The 16,016-nt window shown below is 38.4% G+C and overlaps 1 protein-coding gene across 1 annotated transcript in view; it reads left to right on the top strand.

Annotated features, from left to right (window-relative positions):
- The window catches only part of RFX6 (regulatory factor X6), a 55,878-nt gene extending 44,647 nt beyond the window's left edge, over positions 1–11,231 (top strand). The window contains exons 13-19 of the mRNA XM_028117006.2: positions 290–399; positions 1,338–1,455; positions 3,462–3,584; positions 4,252–4,458; positions 5,808–6,320; positions 7,170–7,382; positions 11,056–11,231. Coding sequence (XP_027972807.1) covers positions 290–399; positions 1,338–1,455; positions 3,462–3,584; positions 4,252–4,458; positions 5,808–6,320; positions 7,170–7,382; positions 11,056–11,231 — 1,460 coding nt within the window. The remainder of the gene's footprint in view (positions 1–289; positions 400–1,337; positions 1,456–3,461; positions 3,585–4,251; positions 4,459–5,807; positions 6,321–7,169; positions 7,383–11,055) is intronic.
- The last annotated feature ends 4,785 nt before the right edge of the window (positions 11,232–16,016 follow it).

Raw genomic sequence — 16,016 nt, 5'->3', positions numbered from 1 at the left:
AATGACAACTTACTCTTCCCCAGTATATACATACCTATATAATACATAAGCCTATATTTCAATATGTACCAAGCTACATACAATCATTATTAAAATTTTGAAGAGTAAAAAGTTAAGGATTTTTTGTTATTTATTCTTAGGATATGAAATAATTCCTTTAATGTATTTAATTTCATCTGTCTTTCCCTTTTATGCTATAAAATTCTTAATGATTTCTAGTTTTAGGTTTTCTCTTGGGTTCAGAGTAGAGTAATATCGTGTTTTGTTTTGTTTTGTTTTAATATGGTAGATGACTCTATCACAGTGTTCCAAGAACTGAAAGATCTTCTTAAGAAGAATGCCACAGTGGAGGCTTTTATTGAATGGTTGGATACCGTGGTAGAGCAGAGAGTTATTAAGGTATTTTTCAATGACAGATTCCCAAAATAGAATTTTTGTTAATAGTAAATGCTAAACTGGCTATAATTTCTTGAATGATGGTGGAGGGGTGATTGTGTGTAACAATGCTTTGAAAAGTTTTTGAAGACTTGCAGCTAAGGTGGCCCAAATATCCAAATTAGGACTAGGCCAGATTTGAGAGTGTTGGGCATAGATTCAGTTCTATTTATCATTTCTTGACAAAGGACTACAAGGCACTGTGCCTTCCCTGTCAGTCAATGAAGTTACAGCGGAGTAACATCAATAGTGAAAGATAAAAACTGGAAAGATTTGGCCCTTTTCTAAACAGTAAATTTTCATAAATGCTGACAGAGAAAGTGGTTTTAAGTATTTCCATTTTTAAATTCTGAGAGTGCAGTATTTTGTTAATATGCTCCTTCTGTTAACATGCAAGTCATCCCTCATGAAACAAGGCAATAAGAGCAAATAGATCCATCACTAGTTGGTGTTAGCCATTCCATATCAAGGAAACTAGTTGTAGTGTAGGGCCTTTTTTTTTTCTCCTGGAAGGAAAACAGATTATCATTCAGGACCAGAGAAGTCAGAGTTAATCATTCACAGAAATATATAACCCTTCTTTGACACTTCACCTTCTGTTCTTTTTAAAGTTCTGTCAAAGGAAAATGAGATAAACTATTTTGTGAATTATTTTATTTTGTTGTCCAATTCCGTTAGGTAACAAAACCGTACAGAATAGAGATCTATTAACCTTAAAAATGATAACAAAGACAGATGAACATTAAAATCCCTGGGCAGATCATTATATCTGATAAAATAAATTGCATGTCATGCCATCTGTCCATTTGTCAGACAGCTTATCAACCTCTTGATTTTATGTCGGATGCATGTAGTAATGAGATGACAGATTTTATACTTTTGTTTTGTTCCTTTACTTGTAGACCAGCAAACAAAATGGAAGATCATTAAAGAAGAGGGCTCAAGACTTTCTGCTTAAGTGGAGCTTTTTTGGTGCTCGAGTAATGCATAACCTCACCTTGAACAATGCATCCAGTTTTGGTATCTCATGTGCTTTATAAAGCTCTTCCTCCCTGAATACATCATTCACTCTCCAGTCACAGTTCCTGTCAGTTTTTAAACATGGAGGACTGTCACTTCTTAAATCTGACTATTGAGCCAGTAGAGAATGGTAGTTATGAACCTGGGTTTCGGAGTCAGACCACATGCAGTTAAATCCTAACACTGCTTCTCTCTGGCTTGGTTTTAACCCAAGCTGTTCTGCTCACTGTAAAGAGGATGAATATTTATAACAGTATTATCAACAATCGCCAAACTACGGAAAGAGCCCAAATGTCTATTGACTGATGCATGGATAGGGAAGATGTGGTATATACACAATGGAATATGGCTCAGCCATAAAGGAGAATGAAATTTTGCCATCTGCAACGATGTGGATGGAGCTGGAGTGTATTATGCTAAGCGAAATGTCAGTCAGAGAAAGACAAATACCATATGATTCCACTCATATGTGGAATTTAAGAACCAAAACAGATGAACATAGGGGAAGGAAGAAAAAAAGAGAGAGAGGGAAGCAAACCATAAGAGACTCTTAACTATAGAGTGTTCTTAACTGTAGAACAACTGAGGGTTGCTGGCGGTGGCGGGGGGGGGCGGGGGGTGGGGGTGGGCTAACTGGGGGATGGGTATTAAGGAGGGACTAGTTGTGTTGAGCCCTGGGTGTTATATGTAAGTGATGAATCACTAAATTCTACGCTGGAAACCAATATTACGCTGTATGTTAACTAACTAGAGTTTAAATAAAAACTTGAAGCACTTAAAAAAAGAGGATGAATATTGCTCTTACTGGGTTGTGTAGGCACTTTAGTGAGATGATATTTACAAAAGCACAGTCTAGTACCTGGTGAACATTTTATGAATAGCAGCTATTATCATTACATGCCATCAGTACTTGGATAATTTTTTTTGTTAAACAAACAAGGAAACAATAATTAGTACATTATTTTCAAGACGCATTACTCATCGCAGTATGGCAAATTTTTGCATCTTTTCCAGGAACCACATAGCTGCACTCCAAGAATCAAAGAGCATCTTAGAAGTCATGCTCTCATATGTTTCTGAAACATCTTTCCTGATCGATTTGACTTGTGAAATAAATCGAGTCAAGTTAGCTCTTTCAAAAATTGAATACCTTCGTTTTCTTAAATTTCTGGGATTCTTAGTTTTGCAACTATAATGCTAGCTCGTGGGCAGTACTTCTGCATTTAGTAGTTGCTTTGCAAGAATTCTTCACATTATAAATAGGTTATGGTTAACTAGGTTGTTTTTATTTAATTCTCAGTGGAATTAGATAAAATCAGTGAACTTGCACTGAAGGATGAACAAAATATCTTGAGGCTTTTATTTGAAATCTCTTACTTATATGTAAGGTATCTTAACATACACAACATTGAAGCCTGACTTTGTGATGAAACCAGACTTTTGTTGGGAAGTCTGTGGAATAGTTCAAAGAAGCTTAAGGTTTTCCAGGACAACTTCCAAATGAAAATGACTCTTTGCTTTTGTCCAAACCAAAGAGAACTTTGTTTCAGGCTAGAAAGACATCTTACTTGATACTTTTTTCAGACCATGGTGGCCATTGTCTAATTATTTAGTACAAAGTAAACAGAAATAGAGCAGAGTAGAGCTCATTCTCCCCAGGTTAAAGCTTATCACACTCCAGTGTATGCCCTCTTAAAGCATAAAGCATGGCTCACTTTCATCCGTATTTTCCTTTGATGTAATTAGTGGCCAAAGAGCTGGCAGGACAGTACACACAGTAAGCTGAGCAGGCGGTACACAGAAAGATTAGAGACTCAAGTTAAGCATGTTGGTCTTAGCAGGTCATTTAAAGTCCAACAAGTATTTGTTGATTTCAGTTGCTCCTTGTAAAGTGTTGTGAGATGGTCACAAAGATAACTCGACTTCTCTCTTTCTCTCTCTCTCCTTCTCCTTCTCTCCCTCCTTTCATCTGACATTGCCCTCTCCCCGTTCCCATCCACAACAAGGTTCTTTCCATTTGATCCGAATGCTTCTTGATGAATACATTCTCCTCGCCATGGAGACCCAGTTCAATAACGACAAAGAGCAGGAGTTACAGAATTTATTGGACAAGTATATGAAGAATTCAGGTAATTTAGAATGTATATCTTGCCTTGCATATTTCTTTCTTTAAACCTAAATGTAAGAATTTGTAAGTACATGTGTAGTGGGTCTGTAATAGTCTCAGAGGTTTTTTCCCAAGCATGTCACAACTCAGGATATGAACACTATCGGAGCACTATTGTTTTCTCTCCACCATTTGCACATAGAGTAGTCAAGGAACTTTGCTGGAAGCTCTGGAGGATATAAAATCGATGTTCTTGTGAGAATTGAAGTGAAGGTGGAGAGGTGATTATAATAAAAAATAACCATAATTCAAGACAACACCTGTGATATACCACCTTGTGAATGGTGTAGAAATAAGTTCTATAGGAATTTGGAGAAGGAAGAGAACATGTCTATTTGGGATGTGATGACTTGCATTTTGAAGACTGTCCACTCCAGTGTGGATTCCTTAGTGCCCCCTCAGAACACACGTGACACTCACAAATGTACAGATAACCATGACCAGAAAACCCCCAGCACCACTGCCACAACCAAAGATCTGCTGGCCTTATTTCCCATGGAAGATATTTGTCTGGAGTTTCCAGATTTATGACACAACCCTAAAACATTTTCAGTTTCATTTTCTTGGGCTTATTTATTAGGAATATGGGAATGATGTTAGCTTTCCCATTAAAAAAAAAATCTTTCCAGATGCAAGTAAAGCTGCCTTCACTGCTTCTCCAAGTTCATGCTTTCTGGCCAACCGTAATAAAGGAAGCACTGTTTCCAGCGACACTGTGAAGAATGAAAGCCATGTGGAAACAGCCTATCTTCCTCTGTCATCCAGTCATCCTGGAGGCTTACCCTCTGCTCTGCACCCATTCCCTGATGGGAATACGGACACCATGCCACTCACAGGTACGCTGTGAAACACTCGGGCTTTACGCCATCTCTCGGGAGACTGTTCCCTTGCTTTCTTCAAACCTGGTAACATCCAGCCATTCCAAGGATAAAAAAGGCTGGTCTTTACTAACTTTTATTAAAGTTTTATATTTTTTGTGACTTTCAGCATTTGTCATTCACATTTTTGTCAATCCCATTATTAACATAGGTACCACACTGTGATGTGCTCGCTTAGTTATGTTGGAAATACAAATAATAAGTTATTTTCATTTGGTGGAAGAAAAAATTGGATTTGGTATATACGAAATCTTGAAGATGTTTTGAGAGTCAAAAAGTGGGCTTCTAGTGTATTTTGGCTTTTGAGGAGACTTTATTTCTCCTCCATTAAAAAGTAGATTTGGTCACTTTGGGATAACGATTACAACAATTTTCCTCTCTGGTCTAGAGTCCCCTTTGTATCAATCTGAATGTTTAGTGGCTAGAACTCACTACTAGATAATATTTTAAGTCTGCTTTTGCCTTATGTCTTTTCTGAAATTCACAGATACAACTTCATTGGACACACAGAATTTTAAACCTGAAAGGGCCTTTTAGTTCAGGGGCCTAATTCTACCAATGGAAAATCAGACATCCAGGGAGTTGGTGGCATTCATAACTCATCATTCATCATTGGTGTTTGCCTGATGGTTTGAATCAGCTGCTTTGAAGCTGTGGTTATTTTGACTTTATAGCCTTTTCCTTTTACCCTAAAAATCAAACCATTTAGCATTCAGCTTGGTTTTTAATTATGGAGAAATGTGAAGAGCAGATCCCTTGACCTTCCCAAGCTTGAGCTCTAACTATCTTCATAGCCATGGAAGCATGAAGACATCCCAGACTTTTTTCCACAGTTACTAACACCAAAAGTCTTCCCTGTTGTGAAATATACATATATTGCAATCATGTTATTTATTTATTTACTTACTTATTGTGATGGTATCTTTTAAACCTAGGTTTTTAGTGTTCCCCAGTTCTGTTATTTTTAGACAGTGGGAATGAACCAAATTGGAAAAAAGTATATTAATACATCTTTTGGATGATTTTTATTTTTTTAAAGATTTTTTATTTATTTTTATTTGACAGAGAGAGACACAGCGAGAGAGGGAACACAAGCAGGGGGAGTGGGAGAGAGAGAAGCAGGCTTCCCGCGGAGCAGGGAGCCCGATGTGGGGCTCGATCCCAGGACCCTGGGATCATGACCTGAGCCGAAGGCAGACGCTTAACGACTGAGCCACCCAGGCGCCTCCCTTTTGGATAATTTTTAAAGATGTGTGCCCATTTACTTTAATATGCTGCTGGTGAATGCTCTGTGAATTTGTTTCCAGGTCAAATGGAGCTTTCCCAGAGTACTGGTCATCTGATGACACCACCCATTTCTCCAGCCATGGCAAGCCGAGGAAGCGTCATTAACCAGGGGCCAATGGCAGGGAGACCTCCAAGTGTGGGCCCGGTCCTGTCAGTGCCATCACACTGCTCATCATTCCCAGAGTCCATTTATCCTACCCATCCTCAAGCCAATCATGACTTTTATGGAACCAACTCTAACTATCAGACTGTGTTTAGGGCACAGCCTCACCCCCCATCAGGACTCTATCCTCATCGCTCTGAGCATGGTCGATGCATGGCCTGGAGTGAACAGCAGCTTTCTAGAGACTTCTTCAGTGGCAGCTGTGCTGGATCTCCATATAATTCTCGACCACCTTCCAGCTATGGACCATCCTCACACAGCCAAGATTCACACAGTATGCAGTTTTTAAATACAGGAAGCTTCAATTTCCTGAGCAACACAGGGGCGACCAACTGTCAAGGAGCAGCATTGCCTCCTAGTTCACCTAATGGTATCGAAAGTTTTAAAGAATTTTTCCCAGTTTTTGAGATGGTAATAAGGCAAAATCAGACATTGAGCTCCAGCTCTGCTGAGCAGCATGTCATCCCATGTAAAATTTCTAAAGCTCATGGAATCTTAGACACTTGGAGCTCATTTCTTCCACATACAAGCATGTCCCTAATTCTTGTGGTTTTTTAAAGTTGCCCTTCTAAATGCCACAAATGATGAAAAAATATTTTATGTCAAACTATGTTTGAGATCTCCCTGAATAAGCCCAAAATAAGAATGTTTTGTCCTTTGAAAATATTTCCAGTGGATAATGTTTCTTCTGGAGAACTAGCAGCAGATCTTACAGTTTAGGACCCAAACAGTGCCCCCTGTTAGTCTGATAAAACACCTAAAGTTTAGGGAGTTGGAAAGATCTGTGGACTTCTTCAGCCTCCAAAGCAGGCTGTGTCCTCTCTCCTAAGTGTAGGCCAGGACTTCTTCCAGAAACATAAATCTGTAGATAAAATTGGTATTTGACAAGTAGTGTAGTCTTTGTGAGAGGTTTTTAGTGGTTTCTTTCTTTATAGGAAGATCTTGTTAATTAAGTGAGGAAAATATGAGAGAGGTGTACTCTTTTATCTGAAACTTAACAATAGGATAATGCTTTTGTGTTTTTAAAAACACAAAACCAGCATAGTGAACCATATCCATATACAGGTACGAATCCAACTCTATAGTAAATAGAGATGTGAATGTCATATTTATAACATGGGATCTTTAGGGCTCTACCCTATTACCTGGTCCTTTTTTTCCTTCCTGGAATATTCCTTGTAGAAAGTGAATGGTACATTCTTGACATTTTCTGTTATAGGATACTATGGAAGCAACATAAACTACCCAGAGTCTCATAGACTTGGATCGATGGTGAATCAACATGTGTCCGTCATCAGCAGTGTTCGCTCACTGCCTCCCTACAGTGACATCCACGATCCACTTAACATTTTAGATGACAGTAGTAGAAAGCAGACCAGCTCGTTTTACGCAGACACATCACCTTCAGTTGCGTGTCGAACTCCAGTAGTAGGTAAATTATTTTAGTAGTTCTTAAAAACATTTTCAAAAGCTGTTAACCTCAGGTATGTAGTTTTACTTTGGAGGGTGACTGTTGAGGTGAACGGGGCACTTGTGTTCCCACAGGTGATTCATCACATTGGATCTCAAGTCTTATTTTTGTATTAGTAACGGTCTTCCCAGTTCCCAGTATATATGTCACTGTGCATCCTAATGCTAAGTCTGTTATTCTTTCAAAAAGAATAGCTGGCACCTTTTATGTTTGCAAAAAATAAATATAACCCGTCAGATGCAGTCTAAAAGACTTAAGTTTTACGAGGGCAAGAATGATGTCTTTTTCTCACACTCTCTTGTTCACTGTTGGCTCCAGGGGCAGTGCCAAGAGGTGTATTTGGACCCTGTATTCTCCAGCAGTACCCTAAAATCACTCCAGGTTTAAAACAGTGGTGATTTGTGATAGAGGTTCCTGTCATTTTCTCAATTATATGTAACATGTAATTAGACATCTCTGTAGAAAGTGTTGCTGTTTTTATTGTTTTGCTACATACAGGTTAAGTAAAAATTAGCAAAACTGTGTGTTTACCAGGAAGCCCCCTAGCATCTTCTTGCAACCAGGTTGCTCTCCCTGGGAAAATCCTGTGACGTACTAGACACATCAGCAGCTACCCAGCCAAGTATCTGCTACATAGTAGGAACTCCATACATCAGTGAGTTGAAAAAAAGGGGCAAAAATATATGGATAGATTTAGTTTCCCATATTACTAATAAGGGATCACAGGACAAGTATAGATGCATGTAAATATCAAGGCAGAGTGTTAATGCTTTTATGCGGTGGTTGAAATCTTCCAGTGGAATAGATTTCAAGCTAGCATAAGTCAAGGGCATTGACACCCAACTGAAGCATAGGGAAAATGAGATAAATTCCATCTCTCCCCTCTCAGTGTGCTTTTCTAATAACTCAATAGGAAGCACTTCTTCCTTTCCTGTGACCATCACAGATGCTCCTTGAGCAGAGTCTGGCAGCTCATCTCATGCTATCTGCAGATGGTCATTGCTTCTAGGTTACTCTAATGAAGCAGAAAATTCCACTTCAGGAAGTTTCCTCACCGTGAGACTAAAATGTACCGTGTTGCTATTGTTACTATTAGTTCTGTTTACTCGTAGAGATAGTGGAAGCTTTGCTGGAACATAGCTTGGGTGTAGGATGGATTCTAAGCTTTAGTTGACAGAGCTGGCTTACAAGTAAATAGCAAAGAGGGCTTCTAAGTGAAAAGAGGGACTAGAGTAGGTGGGTAAGGAGTGCAAGGGAAGGTAGGACCCACTGTCTGTTTCCTTAGTTATACAGACTGGTTTTCAGGGACAGAGTAGGTAGTTAGAAAAATGAGAAAAACAGCAATGAGAAGTCAGCAACCATACATGCAGGAAAAGTAGTGTCAGAGAGCCAGTTGGTCAAATTCTTGAGAACCTACTACTATGTGCTGAACTTCATTCTAGGCGTGAGGGTATAGTGGTGATTGGGATGGAGTTCTTGCCTATAAGAAGTTTACATTCTAGTAAGGAGAGATAAGGCAATAGATAAATAGACAAATGCATTAAAAAGATAATGTTGGGTACTCTGAAATCAGTTAAATAGGGCAAAATGACAAATAGTTATGGAGAAACTGCTTTTGGTAAGATAGTTGGGAAAGGAATCCTGAGGCAGAGATATTGGAGTTGAAAGCTGAGTGATGAGGAAGCATTGACATGAAGGTCTGATGGTGGAGTTCTAGGCAGAAGAAATGATAAGTGCATAGTCTCTGAAATGAGAACAAGGAAAATTCAGTGGGCAGAAAGAAGGCCAATGTGTTTTGAGCATAGTGAATGAAGACAGTAGAGTAAAATAAATCAGCGGACAGAGCCAGTTCACAGAAGGTGTTGTGAACCAGGGCAAGGAGCTTGGATTCTGTTCTAAGAATAATGAGAAGTCATTGTAGCATTTGAGAAGAGTGACAATGTACTGTACACTTCAGCAACATTATCCTGGCGGCTCCCTGCAGAATGAGAGGGTGTGGCAAAGGTGAGGGTCATGAGACCAGTGAGGAGGCTGCTGTGTTGGTCCAGGTAGGAGAAGATGGTGGTTTTTTGTTTTTGTTTTTTAAGGTTTTGTATTTAAAATAAATTGATTAACATATAGTGTATTATTAGTTTCCGCGGTAGATTTTAGTGATTCATCAGTTGCATATAACACCCAGTGCTCATTACAAGTGCCCTCCTTAATGTCCATCACCCAGTTACCCCATTCCCCCCCCACCTCCCCTCCAGCAACCCTCAGTTTGTTTCCTATTGTTAAGAGTCGCTTATGGTTTATCTCCCTCTCTGATTTTGTCTTATTTTATTTTTTCATCCGTTCCCCTATGTTCATCTGTTTTGTTTCTTAAATTCCAAATAGGAGTGGAATCATGATATTTGTCTTTCTCTGACGGACTTATTTTGCTTAGCCTAATACCCTTTAGTTCCATCCACATTGTGCAAATGGCAAGATTTCATTCTTTTTGATGGCTGAGTAATATTCCTGTGTGTATATGTGTGTGTGTGTGTGTGTGTGTGTGTGTGTGTGTGTACCACATCTTCTTTGTCCATTCATCTGTCAATGGACATCTGGGCTCTTTCCATAGTTTGGCTCTTGTGGACATTGTTGCTATAAACATTGGGGTCCAGGTGCCCCTTTGAATCACTATGTTTGTATCCTTTGGATCAATATCTAGTAGTGCAATTGCTGGGTCATAGGGTAGCTCTATTTTTAACTTTTAGAGGAACTTCCATAGTGTTTTCCAAAGTGGCTGTACCAGCTTGCATTCCCACCAACAGTGTAAGGGAGATTCCTTTCCTCCACATCCTTGCCAACATTGGTTGTTTCCTGAGTTGTTAGTTTTAGCCATTCTGACGGGTGTGAGGTGGTATCTCATTGTGGTTTTGATTTATATTTCCCTGATGCCGAGTGATGTTGAGCATTTTTTCATGTGTCTGTTGGCCATTAAGATGTCTTCTTTGGAGAAATGTCTGTTCATGTCTTCTACCCATTTCTTGACTGGATTATTTGTTCTTTGGGTGTTGAATTTGGTAAGTTCTTTATAGATTTTAGATACTAGCCCTTTATCTGATATGTCATTTGCAAATATCTTCTCCCATTCTGTCTGTTGTCTTTTAGTTTTGTGGACCATTTCCTTTGCTGTTGAAAAGTTTTTCATCTTGATAAAGTCTTAATAGTTCATTTTTGCTTTTGTTTCCCTTGCCTTTGGAGACGTGTCTAGCAAGAAGTTGCTGTGGCCGAGGCCACAGAGGTTGCTGCCTGTGTTCTCCTCTGCGATTTTGTTGGATTCACATTTAGGTCTTTCATTAATTTTGAGTTTGTTTTTGTGTGTGGTATAAGAAAGTGATGAAGATGGTGGTTTGAACAATGGAAGAAGTGTAGGTGGAACGAGGAGGTAGACTTGGGATATATTTGGGTGATAAGGTTGTCTCTTAATTTAAGTTTGAAATTGAGTTTTCTTCATGAAATGTGTAGAAGAAAAAACAATTTCTAGGAAAATAGCACAGATATGTGTGATAAATGCAAAAATAAATATAGAGGCTTAATGTGAGTGGCACTTGTAAAGAAAAAAACATATCAGTCAATATTCAATTGCTGATTATATTTTCCCTTGCAGCATCCAGCTTGCAAACACCAATTCCTTCGTCCTCATCTCAGTGTATGTATGGAACTTCCAATCAGTATCCAGCTCAAGAGACCCTGGATTCCCATGGAGCGAATGGTAGAGAAATGGTGTCCTCTTTACCACCCATTAACACTGTGTTCATGGGAACAGCAGCCGGAGGCACTTAAACCAACAATGTTGGGTGGGGAATGAAACCAACAATCTGTACTGCTCAAATATTATTCACTCAGATTGCCATCAGGGTAAAGAAAATGGAATATACAGTGAGAGGACATTGTGTTTTCAAGTCACTGATACAAAACCATGGACAACTCCATAATGAGTGGAGATACTTGCAGACTTCGCTTTGCACACAAATTGTTTGAAATGCGATCTCATTATTAATTATAGTTTCAAACATTATCAAGTGGAACCAGTGGAGCTTTGAAGATGCAAACATTTCAACTATGAAGATTTAATATTTTGCCTCCTAATTTATTGAAGATCTGTGTGCTGTTTCATCTTTGGTCCATAAAAGGAAAAAATATTTAATGCCTTAAAATAACTTTAATTTAACTTATTAGGGTCTCGGAATCATTGTTTACTATCCCTTATTTGACCAAAAGTCAAATGTGTATGTTCTACCTCCTATGGAAATGTTTACAGGGTTAAGACTTAATTCAATTCAGCCTAGACCAAAGTTGCTTGACTTTCAATCCTGTGCATTAGTGTGATGATTTGTTACATAGCAGTATTCCAATTCTATGTAACTGAACGGAGATTATAAATGCCTTCCCTCTTTATTTAAGAAAGATAAGAAGAAATGAAAGAAATAAAGTATGACAATATTTTTAAAGGCTTGATTGCTCTCAGAGCTATTAATATTTCTGAAGAATGCTTGGGATTTGCAGGTAAAGCTCCTTTGGATATTGAATTAAAGACTAAAGCTTGTTGGTCAAAACATCATAATTCAAGAATATTTGCCTATCATATCCATGCACTTAAATATAAGGAAATTGTGGCTGATAGACTGTTGGAACTTCTACAGATTTGGAAACAGTCTTTCATCAAGTACTTGGCTTAGAAACAGAGTGAATGAGTGTTCAGGGATCATCTGAATTCAGAAGTGAGGAATTCATTCCATATGAATTAATAGAATTTGATACACCATCTATCTAGCTCTGTTTCTTTTTCTTTATCATATGTCTTAGCTGAGAGGTCTGTTGTAAGACTCATGGCCTGTAATGACAAACCTCCATTAACTTCACAGGCGTTTCCTATAGTCTCACGACAGGCCTTAGATTATTTGTATTAAGGATTGGTTTTTACTGTGACCTCCAGGTACATTTTTAAAGGATTTGTAAGCCCCAAATACCCATTATACATCATGATGTAATTTGGTGAAGACAAACTGTGGAATTGTTTTCAGCAAGTAATAAACAATGAATTGTGGACTTGTCAGAGTGTTGCTACCATTTGCTCAGTAGCATGCTTAGTAGCATGTAGTTTATGAGCTAATTAATTGAGCAGAAAAATTTTGCAACAGTAACAAATCATGAGAAATAGCAATAAATGTTCTATTATTTGCTGTAGTAATGTTGTAAGAGTACAGAGGGGAGTGAAATTAATAAGGCTTGGACTGAAGTAAAAAACAAAACAGCTTTAAGAAATGTTTGGACAGAAGTCTTGAAAATTAAGAACCAAATTTCCACTGTATAGTAATTAAATATATATATATATTCAGCATCTGTTTTGTGGAGACACATTGGAAAATACAAGTTGAAAAAGACAAGAATGAAAATACAAAGACTGTAAAAAGCTCTGCCAATACCTTTACGAAATTCTGATGTAATGATGAAGGGGTGAGATGATAGGAAATAGAAGCTCACTGAAGATTTTTGAGTAAAAAGCAATATGGGAGAAGTGATGTTTAGGGAACAGCCAGCAGCAGCTGGAAAGGGAGGTAGACCAGACAGAAGAGGAACTAGCCCAAGAATGGCTATTTTGGAAGCTGTTTCATCCAGATGTCCATCAGATAAGCTCAGAGACCACATGGAAGCCTAGTGAAAGGAACAAGAGAAAGGAGGTCAAGTATCATTTCAAAGAGGCATGAGCATCATTTAGTATGAAGGATTGGCGACTGACTAGATATAAGGGATTGAAAAGGAATATGTTAATAGTGGCTCTAAAGTTTTCCTTAACCCTATTTGCAGAGCATTTCAGTGTAAATAGCTGACCGTAGATTGATTAGCCCCTTTGTAGTTGAGGGAAAACGATCTGGAGCAGGGAGAAGTGCAGAAGACAAGTGAACATTGTCTCTGGGCTTCATGTGCATCTAGCTGATGACAAGGTGCTAAATTTTGACATCAAGAAGACCAATTTTCTCTCTTCCCCAGGCAGTGGTACTTGAGTTTATCTTTATTAGACATATAATAATTTTCTCAGTGTGGCCACTATTGAATTTCAAGCGGGACAGTTCTCTGTTTTGCAGGACTATTATGCATATTGCATAAGATTGAGTATCTCCAGCCCTCAAACACTAAATACAAAAGCACTCCCCTCACCCAGCCTTGTGACAAATAAAAATATCTTCCATACCAAATGCCACTGGAGAGGCGGTACAAGTCCTGCATGAATTAAAAGTGACAGCATCTTTAATTTTACCTAGAAGCAGCTTGAACCGTTTAATACCTTTCTGCCCTTCAGCTACATTCATTATTTGAGAATTGTTTCTTTCATGAATCTAAAGCTTGGAGGCTCAAGGCACTTTCTGCTATTCTTTAGGTTAATTTTAGTATAGTTAAAGGATTTTGCCTAGCTTTTTAGTGTTTCTGTCTTTAAAAGTAAATAAATGATTGTTCAAGTAATTTTTAGAAGTTGTGGAGTATCATTTATAAAGAAGTGACCTGTTCAAGCTAATGCTTATGGGAAGTCCAAAATTAAGGTTAGAAATAAAAAAGCTAGAGGTTTATAAATTCAGTTCTTGGGATACTACCTTTCAAGTCTTGTGTTATAGTGGTTACTATAGATAAATGGCATAATGAAAAATGAATGTTTCAAATAATTCAGTGGATTCTTAATATAATTCAGGCACCAAGAACCTGTTTTCTAATAGCTTGAAGAAAAACAAAAACCCAGGTATATCATTAATATAGAATTACAGGTCAGGAGAGATCTGGTTTCCTCTCTCCAGGTAGCACTACACTCAGAAAAGTTAGAGCTCTCCTCAGTTATATGTTCCCAAGTATGCTTTCAGCTTAGAAAGGATTTTTTTAATTATTTAAGCTAAATTCCAATTACAGTTGCGAAGTAAAATCTTTCTCTGTTTCCACTTTGAAAGAGAAAAGTCCATGAGACCCTCAAGGTCGCCCAGGTCAAGAGCCCATTTTGGAAATGGGAAGGGGAATATTTTTTATTGCCATGTTGCCTAAAGAGAGCGGATGCACTGGCATTTAGTGTCATGACCAGGGATGTGAGTATCCTGTAATGTGTGGAACAGATTTGCACAATGAAGAACTGTCCCACTTCAAAAGCCAGTAACACTTCTAGGGAGAAATGGCGGTAGGCCAGTAGGCTGTGAGGCGAATGTCCCCAAACTTTGCCCAGTAGTGGTGCTCTATATTAAATGGTACCTACCTAACCCAATTGGATGATTTCTTCAGGAACTGTGACTACAAAACTCGTACACACAGCCTAGAGAAGCAAACAGGCAGTAGAGTACAACTAAAAGCAGCAAGAAAGAGAAAGAAGGAGAGCTAGAGAGAAGCCGAGTTGTGAGAGCGTTCCAGCAGGCCGCAATGGGTAGGTCCCTCTAACAGGACACCAAGACAACTGGTGCCCAGAGTTAGATCTTTAGAACACCAGAGCTGACACTGTGCCGTCCTGAGCACTGAAGCATAATGCCCAGTACTCCTCTGTCCTCTCAAATTTACCCTCAGAGCCCTTGTTGGCAGGGTGTCCATTTAGCCATTCAATGTACACCTGCCCTGCCTACACCACCAGTCCACAGCAGCATGTGCTTCCTCTTCTTCAGAAAAACTTGATAAACAGTAAATTAGAGGCTCCCTGGTGATGTTTTCCAGCTACTGAATTTATGCTCATACAAATGCAGTCCGCAAAAATGGGACAAAGAAAACTGCCAAATCTTGAAAGTGAGCCCAGGTACTGCATCTCCCCCACCCACCTATCCACACTCCCCCCTCCCCCAAAATAAAGAAAGAAAGAAAGAAGAAAGGAAAGAAAGAGAAAGAAAGAAAGAAAGAAAGAAAGAAAGAAAGAAAGAAAGAAAAAGAAAAAAGGAAGAAAGAAAAACCCTTTGAGATAAATGATTTCTGAAACCCAAACCCAGAGTTTCAACTTTTCAAAAAAGCAGGAGACAAATGAGAGTGATAGCTGAACCCCCTGGAAAGGGACATTATGGGCACTCAGATTTCTATATAACAGGGAGCAAAATTAATTGTCATATAAGTCTCACGTTAACAGCTATGAGCTCTTCTAAGGCCTGGAGTAGCAAACTGGTTGTAGCGAGTTATAGAAATTTAAACAAAAACCTTCCAGAAAAGTAAACAGTAATGATTATGGCATACAGAACATTTTGTGCTTTGAGAAAGATAAGAAATGATGAGTTTATATAAAAGGTTATTGTTCTATCTCATTCAGTTATTGAATTCTAAATTAAATCCTCAAGTTTGTAAATGGCAGAGAACACAACTTGTCTGTTCCAAAAGCACACTGATTAAATGAAAAGAAAATAAATTTCAGTTACTCTTTGATTATAGGTGTTAGCAATCGCTGGAAAAGATTGGTAGTTGCAATGAGTAATCTATTCATTAATTTTGAGATAATTCATTACAAAATAAGGTCCTATCTCTGTTCTGACTGGTAAAAAGGTTTTCAGTTTTCTAGTATCAAAATCTTATAGTGATAATTTTTATTGATAGTGGGCATATAGTATTATGGTAGAAACGTTTCTC

This window comes from Eumetopias jubatus, unplaced genomic scaffold, assembly GCF_037043125.1.
Source record: "Eumetopias jubatus isolate StellerSeaLion01/CBP00866 unplaced genomic scaffold, mEumJub1_p1.0 scaffold_6, whole genome shotgun sequence".
NCBI lineage: Eukaryota > Metazoa > Chordata > Mammalia > Carnivora > Otariidae > Eumetopias > Eumetopias jubatus.
The sequence above is the reverse complement of the archived record's forward strand: the minus strand, read 5'-3'. Positions and strand labels throughout refer to the sequence as shown.